The sequence below is a fragment of the Octopus bimaculoides genome, chromosome 3 (assembly GCF_001194135.2).
Source record: "Octopus bimaculoides isolate UCB-OBI-ISO-001 chromosome 3, ASM119413v2, whole genome shotgun sequence".
NCBI classification, from domain to species: domain Eukaryota; kingdom Metazoa; phylum Mollusca; class Cephalopoda; order Octopoda; family Octopodidae; genus Octopus; species Octopus bimaculoides.
This window is the reverse complement of record NC_068983.1, coordinates 94,839,583-94,848,071: the sequence shown is the minus strand read 5'-3', so window position 1 is coordinate 94,848,071 and position 8,489 is coordinate 94,839,583. Positions and strand designations below refer to the sequence as shown.

The following is an 8,489-nucleotide window of genomic DNA, read 5'->3' as shown; positions in this document are numbered from 1 at the left end:
GAGAAATCAACACTTAAAAGCCATAATTTTAAGGAGCGATAAGAATTTTTGAATAAAGGAAAATGGGTAGTGGTGGGTAGGTACCGCCAGCGAGTAGATAGGGCTCTTAATTGTAGATTTTAAATATTTGAGAGACAACAATGCATAAATCGTAATTTTTAAAAGAGCAATGAATTCTGGGTGATTAGAATATAACGTAGCATGAATTTAGGAAGCTTAGAAAATGAATAAGCATGAATTTAAGACAACAACTGAATTCAATTGAATTTCATGGAGAGAAACAAGATAAATAATAGGGGGCAAAACTAAAGCGCGAAGGTATTATGAGATGTTTGAGGCCGTAAATAAATAAATAAACAGTTATAAATTAAGGAAATTTAGTTTAATCTTTGAAATAAACCATATGCTATGAATGTACCAAATTATATAGTATACTACACATTTCAGATATGTTCATGTGATGTGATTGCCAAGTTAATATTATTGCAGGTTTTTAAAGACTTGCACATAATTGTGTCTATTTAATGTGGATACTAGTTTGATGTAATGGCTTAATTATTCAGCTGAATAAAAATTCTGAATGTAAAGGATAATGAACAACTATGGCTACTGAGATAAATGCTGTATGACAGGACAATTTAGATACTGTTTTTTTTTTGGACTACTGACCTCATTTTTAGAAAGCATTTTTATATCTGTAGTAAGCTTTGATCGCTTGTCACCAGCTGTCTTATTTCTGAATATTATTGTCCTACCATTTTGATTTGAATCAGGAACTTTTATTTCTGAATAAAGGATATACATTAAGACACCATATTTTAGTCAATGGCTTGGTGGATAACAAGCTTTCTTCTCTTTGTTAAGAATAAGCCAATTATTCTATGGCTAGAACATACATAGTAATGAATACACAAGAAAATAAACAAACGTTACATCCTTTGCAAAATAAAAACAAAGCAAATGTCATTTTATCATTACATGTCATGATATATCGGACCGTATTCTGATCAGTGCTGCGTGTCTGCACTGATTCAACAGACCTATGATCAGAGACATTCTAACCGAAGTCATCCTGTCTTTTTGTCAAGTATGGTGTATCCAGGACTTTTTTGTATGATGACAAGGTGTGATGTGGTGGAAATTTGGCTGCTAGTCTGAGTAAGTCAGTTGACTATACAGAAGCTATGTCACTGGTTTGTAGAGGCTCCCTTGTATTAGTGAGTGAATACTTTCATAAGGGGTTGAAGTTCAGTGTACATCAAAACTTAGGAGCAGTTCGAAACTGCACACTTCATCAGTTTTTACTTCATACCACATATCCTTCTTACTACTCAGAACCATTTCACTATCTTTAATTCTTAATTTTGTCCTCTCAAACCACTTTCTACATTGCTCACTCTTAACTACATGTCAGCTCTGTCACATCCTTCTCCTATTTATTTTACCATTATTACTATTCTGCTGTTCCAATTTCTGTACTGTCAGTTATTTCCAACTCTTCCCACCTCCCCCCAACTCATATATATCATTGGTCACCTCCACCTCTTATCCATCATTCACTAAATCCACCTCTCAACCTTACTCAACTTCTACAGTTATCATCTACTCTCCTCTACTTATCATTCCTCGATATCCATTCTGCATTATACTCACCCTTTCACCTATGCCCACATCTGTAAACATTTCTAAGTCTCTTATTCACTCTTAAAAGCTCTAGTGACTAGCACTCCTAACCCCATTCACTAACCCCACTTACTTTTACCTATCTCATATCTTGAGGGTCCACCCTGATACTTCATCACCTTTTCCCTCCTTCCGTTTCCGCCTTGGTATCTTCCACCCTCTCCTCTATAACATAGTTAGTCATGTAGCTTACCCACAGCAAGAAACTTGTTCTGTTCTGTCATCTCTCTCATACTTTAACCCTTCATCTTCTACTATAATGTCACCTCCCTCTCTACTGTAGCCCTACCCATTCAAAGGGCATCTTAGTCTTGCAACCTGCATGGTAACTTCACTAGCGCAGGTGCCATGAAAAACTGTATTAAATAATAGAACTTTCATTTAACAAAGTATTTCCATTATTTTGTCTAACAACTGCATATATATTAATACATACACACACACACACAACAATTATGTTTTAAACCAACAAAGAATCCTCTATATTGGGATTCTCAACACTTCTTCAGTCATTTAGATCCTCAGTTTCATCTCTCTTTCACCATTTACCTCCTTACTTCTATGCAAAAAACATACAGTGAATAATCCATCATCATCTTTTAACATCCGCTTTCCATGCTGGCATGGGTTGGACGATTTGACTGTGGACTGGCAAGCCATGAGGCTACACCAAGCTCCAATCTGATTTGGCAAGGTTTAGTGGATACTTTTTACATGCCACCTGCATGGGGGCCAGTCAGGTGGCACTGGCAATGACCATGCTCATATGGTGCTTTTTACGTGCCACCAGCATGGAAGCCAGTCAAGTGGAACTGGCAACAACCACACTCTGAATGGTGCTTTTTACATGCCACTAGCATGGAACAAATCAGGTGGCACTGGCATCTACCACACAAGTATGGTGCTTTTTACGTGCCACTGGCATGGGTGGTAGTCAGGCAGTACTGGCATTGGCCATGACAATGATTTCACTTGACTCAACAGGTCTTCTCAAGCACAGTATATTGCCCAATGATTGAAGGGTACTTTTAAATGAGCCGGTTATGCAACACTGGCATAGGCCACAGCTACGGTCTCACTTGGCTTATCTCCAAAGGTCTCGGTCACTTGTCATTGCCTCCATGAGGCCCAATGTGTGAAGGTCATGCTTCACCACATCCCAGATCTTCCTGGGTCTACCTCTTCCACAGGTTCCCTCTACTGTTAGGGTGTGACACTTTTTCACACAGCTGTCCTCATCCATACGCAACACATAACCATACCAGCACAGTCAGATGCTTCTTATATCCAACTTTTCTCTCAGGGTGCTTACACTCTGTTGTATATGCACACTAACATTAGTCATCCAGTGGAGCATACTAGCTTCATTTCTTGCAAGCTTACGCATGTCTTCAGCAGTCACAGCCCATGTTTCACTGCTGTGTAGCATGGCTGTTCGCACACATGCGTCATACAGTCTACTTTTCACTCTGAGTAAGAGGCCCTTTGTTACCAGCAGAGGTAGGAGCTCTCTGAACTTTGCCCAGACTATTCTTATTCTAGCAGCTATGCTCTCAGAGCAACCACCCCTACTACTGACTTGGTCACCTAGGTAATGGAAGCTATCAACTACCTCTAGTTTTTCCCTCTGGCATGTGATGGAAGCCATTTTCTGCACATTTTCAGTGTTTATTGCCCCTGTACATCTGCCATACACAAAAACTATCTTCCCAGTTAGCCTTCCTTTGATATTACTGCACCTCTTATGTGTCCACAGCTACACCAGGTACATCTTATGGAGTTTCTACTTATGCCTTTTCTACAAATTGAGCAAGGCCATCTACCTGAAGGGATTTGTGATTTGTCTGCCTTCCTACTTACTAAGACTTTGGTGTTTGCAAGATTGACTCTAAGGCCCTTTGATTCTAGTCCTTGCTTCCACACCTGAAACTTCTCCTCTAGTTCTGATAGTGACTCAGCTATTAGAGTATGGTCATCAGCATAGAGGAACTACCAGGTGCAGCGTGTTTTGAATTCCTCTGTTATTGCCTGAAGGACTATGATGACTATGAGGGGGCTGAGGACTGATCCTTGGTGGACCCCCACCCAGAATTCTTCACTATACTCGTTGCCAACCCTCACCTTACTGACAGTATCCTTGTACATGGCTTGTACAGCTCTCACTAACCACTCATCTATCCCTAGTTTCCACATTGACCACCAGATAAGGGATTGGGGGACTCTGTCAAAGAAAGCCAAGTACAGAGGTTTATTTTTGGCAGGGTATTTCTCCTGCAGCTGTCTTACTTGAAATACAGTATCACTGGTGTTGCTCCCTGGCACAAACTCAAACTGCATCTTGTCTAAATTAACTCTCTCCCTAATTAGTTGGGTTATGACCCTCTCTGTAACTTTCATCACCTGATCCACCAATTTGATACCTCTGTAATTATTCCTATCTAATGCGTCACCTTTACCTTTGTTACAGTTGACTATGGTACTGCTACACCAGTCATTGGGTATGACTCCAGAATGTATCACCTTATTGAATATATGGGTGACTAGACTATAGCCTACACCACCAGATATTTTAAGCATCTCTGCAATGATTCCTGATGGGCCGGGGTCTTTCCCTGTCTTCATACTCTTAATTGCTTTATCTACCAAAGTACTGTCAATTCGGATAGCTGGTCCCTCTGTTGGGTTGACATTTGGCAGACTCTCTTTCTCCCTTTCATTCTCTTCATTTAGCAACCTTTCATAGTGGCGTCTCCAAGTCTCTCTCATTAAATGCAAATGAGCCGTCATCCATGCAGACACATTTCTCTCCTATAACATCATGATTCTCTCTCAACACCAAGTCACTGCCAATGTGCTATCTTTAAGATACCATGGTAATACTAATATATGCATGTATGAATATGTTTGTGGGTATATATACATACAAACATATGCATATACATATACGCACTCTTTTATGTATTTGTTCATACATATACATAGTTGCATAAGTGTATATATAAGAAGTGTGCCACACACAAGAAGAGCAATAAAAGAGAAAAAAAAAACAGTAGCACCAAGCTTGTTGCAAATTAAATTTCAGTGCTGCAGTAATGATAACAATAATAATCCTTTCCGCTATAGGCACAAGGCCTGAAATCTTGTCAAAGGGGCTAGTCGATTATATCGACCCCAGTATGCAACTGGTGCTTATTTTATTGACTCCAGAGGGATGAAAGGCAGAATTTGAACTCAGAACATAAAGACAGATGAAATACTGCTCAGTATTTTGCTTGGCATGCTAATGATTCTGCCAGCTCACTGCCTTTCCTTTCTACTATAGGAACAATGCCTGAAATTTTGTAAGAGGAGACTAGTCAATTACATTGACCCTAGTACTCATCTGGTACTTATTTTATCAACCTTGAAAGGTAAAGCTGGCTTTAATGGGATTTGAACTCAGAACATAAGACAGGAAGAAATGCCACAAAGCATTTTGGCTGGCGTGCTAATAATTCTGTTAGCCTGCCATCTTTAATAAACCTTTCTACTCTAGGCACAAGGCCTGAAATCTAGAGGTAAGGGGGCTAGTTGATTACACTGACTCCAGTACTTGACTGACACTAATATCATAGACCCTGGAAGAATGAAAGGCAAAGTCAACCTCAGTGGAATTTGAACTCAGAATGTAAATATGCATGAAATGCCATAAAGCAATTTGTCTAGCATGCTAATGATTCTGCCAGCTCACTGCCTTCTCACCATCTGTAATAATAATAATGGTTTCAAATTTTGACACAAGACCAGCAATTTCTGGGGAGTGAGTAAGTCAATTACACTGAACCCTAATGCCCAAATGGTACTTATTTCATGGACCCCCGAAAGGATGAAAAGCAAAGTTAAACTTGCCAGAATTTGAACTCAGACTGTAAAGACAGACAAAATGCCACTAAGCATTTTGCCAGGTGTGCTAAGGATTCTGCCAGTCAGTTGCCTTAATAATAATAATAATAATAATAATAATAATGCTGTCCAAAACCAAAACTGTGCACTAAAAACATGAACATAATATAATAAAGCAGAAGGATAAAGAATAGAGTAAGCTAAATAAAGAGAAAAATGGAAAAAAAGAGAAAAAAGACACCTACACCAGTATTCAATTGAGGACAAGTGCATAGTTTTACACTTAGTCCTCATTTTATGGAAGAAGGAAACTACAACATCAAACCAAACTTTACACTACAGACTGAATTAGTTAACAGCAATAACAATGACAAAAACATCAAGAAGACAAACAAAACATGAGGAAATAGGAGGGAACTCACTGGATCCAGAACAAGAAAAGAAGCAGCATTCAGTACTTCAAAGTCAGCATAATTATCTATGCTTTCCTGAAAGATGTCAAAGTGCACACAACACTTTAAGGCTTGCATACAAAGACAGGTGCAGCTTGCACAGTCTTACTAGAAATTTTTTTTTTAAATTACAAAACACTGCAAATATACATTTGTTTGTTAGGACTTGCCTCTGCATGAAATGGGGTTAAAAACTTAAGTTTATTTTACTGCTTTACATCCTTTTTTTTCAAAATTGTATGGTTGGGATGGTTTATCTGTTACAAAAATTGTAACTTCATGATATACTTTCTACTCAAATGCAAAATAAGAAACTTCTTTTGTTTTTTTTAGTCAAATAAACTGAGATACACATACTTATGTGCTTTGTCCAAGGGCACAACATAATGGCAATATCAAAATTTGAACTTATGTCTGTTTAGCAATTTAAACTTCATAACCACTGTGCCTTGTGTTAACATTATAAAATAGTCAACATCACTATAAATTTATATTTCCTTTCTCAATTTTTTTCCAGAAGATAAGACCAAGTCCATAATTTGTCATTCTAGTTACTGGATGACATTATAAAAAGAAATTTAGTTAAAATTAGGTGCCACTTTATCTATGTTGCTGAAATTGTTGTCACTATTCGTTGATGTTCTTAAAATTCATGTCATATTGATCAGAACCATAATATAAATGTAGTTACACCTTACCTAGGGGCTTTTTGCTGCTCTAATTACTGATAGACATTTCAATTTTGAAGTTTTGATTAACCCAAATTCTAAAGTTAACATTTGATAACAAAAGAAACTTACAATGCAAATTAACTAAAAATTTTCCAAATAATATTTTTTTCCAATTCTATTATTAAAATATTACAAATTAAAACTTCAATTCTTTCAAATAATCTATTCAGTGACCCATCTTCAAAGGCCCTTTGTGTAACAGGTCAATTCAATGGAAAGATGAAAAACAGTGAGTGATCATATGGTCATGAATACAAACTTGACAACAGCTATTGTGTAATGTTCCAGGAAAGGCTCATAACTGTCTACCTCTGACCACCAATTTTCAAAATACTTTTAACTTCTACTTCCCCATCCAATGATTAGCAGTTGGAAGGGCATAAATGTTCCATCAAATACTAATGTATAAATTTCTAATAGCCATCTCACCCATATAATACATAAAAATAGATGTAAAACATTAAAAAGAAGAAAAGAACATAAATATAATAGGGCAAATTTTAAATCCTTGTACTTTAGGTAGATAGGCATTGCTGATAACATGTAAGGAGGACTCTCTAAAATTAGAAGGGCTAATGAATAGATAAAAGAGAGTGGTTATAGTTAAATAGAGAATGATAAGAGAAGTTTGTGCATTGTTAGAATAAATAGGATTGAAAAGTTCCTTCAAGCAACAATTCTTAGAATGATTGACAATGTATTGTACTCAATGTAGCTATTAAGTAATGAAAGAGTATAACTAGTATCAGGAATTGATAATTAGGTAACAGTAAAATGTTGAGATTCATTCAAGATACAAAACTCACAACATTCTTCCAGAGTTTCATGTAAAGCAGAGCTGGAAATACAAAAACCATGACCAAAAAATAAAAAAAGAAAAAGAAGTTGAACCAGATTAAGATATTAACTAGAAACTTAGAATACCTTCTCAGATCTTTCTTCTGTATTCTCTTCTTTTTGTTCAGGAGAATTTTCAGCTATTTCTCCAAATGGAATTGGTGACAGGGATTGCTTGCCATGGTAGTTATTGAGAAGAGTTTCAAAGCTTTCAGCTATAGAGAAGATAATAATACTGATTTATAATATACATAAAAGACACCAAAATTTAGGGGAGAGTAGGGTACAGTTGATTACATTAACTTAAGTACTTGGCCAATATTTATTTTCTAAACCCTTGGAGAATAAACAGCAAAGCCAACTTTGGCAGGATTCTAAATCAGAAGACAAAAGGGATGCTGCAACATAAGTAATAACAGTGATGATTCTAACATAGGCACAAAGCCACAACTTACGGAGTAGATATCAATCAATTATTGTGACACCAGTACATGAATGGTAATTGCTTTATAGATCCCAGAACAGAATGGAAAGCTGACATTGATGGGATTTGAACTCAGAATGTAAAGGAATGCAGCTATATGTATACCACAAGGCATCTTCCCTGATGGTTTACTGATTCTTCTGATTTACCACTTTCAGGAAATAATAATATTGAATAACAATTAGAACATTTAATATAATTAAAGTGTATATGTATGTATATGATTATATATATATAATCACATATGTGCTGTTGGTGATATTTTTCCATCTCTGGACTTTTTGTTTTCCTTTCTGATGAAGAACTATATTTGAAATGTCAAAAAACTCTCTCTTCTTTCCACATTCTCTGACCATCGAACTAATACATTCCACATGCATGTCCTCTTGTTTTGTTATTGTTAATGTTCAATCTGACTAT

The 8,489-nt window shown here is 36.6% G+C and overlaps 1 protein-coding gene across 4 annotated transcripts in view; it reads right to left on the bottom strand.

Annotated features, from left to right (window-relative positions):
* The window catches only part of LOC106876034 (uncharacterized), an 85,072-nt gene that overhangs the window by 27,447 nt on the left and 49,136 nt on the right, over window positions 1-8,489 (bottom strand). For 3 of the 4 annotated variants that reach the window (XM_014924412.2, XM_014924413.2, XM_014924414.2), the window contains 2 exons: window positions 7,673-7,800; window positions 5,988-6,053 (listed from right to left, as the gene is read on the bottom strand). In XM_014924412.2, the coding sequence (XP_014779898.1) occupies window positions 5,988-6,053; window positions 7,673-7,800 (194 nt within the window). The remainder of the gene's footprint in view (window positions 1-5,987; window positions 6,054-7,672; window positions 7,801-8,489) is intronic. The other variant, XM_014924415.2, reaches the window with a different exon arrangement.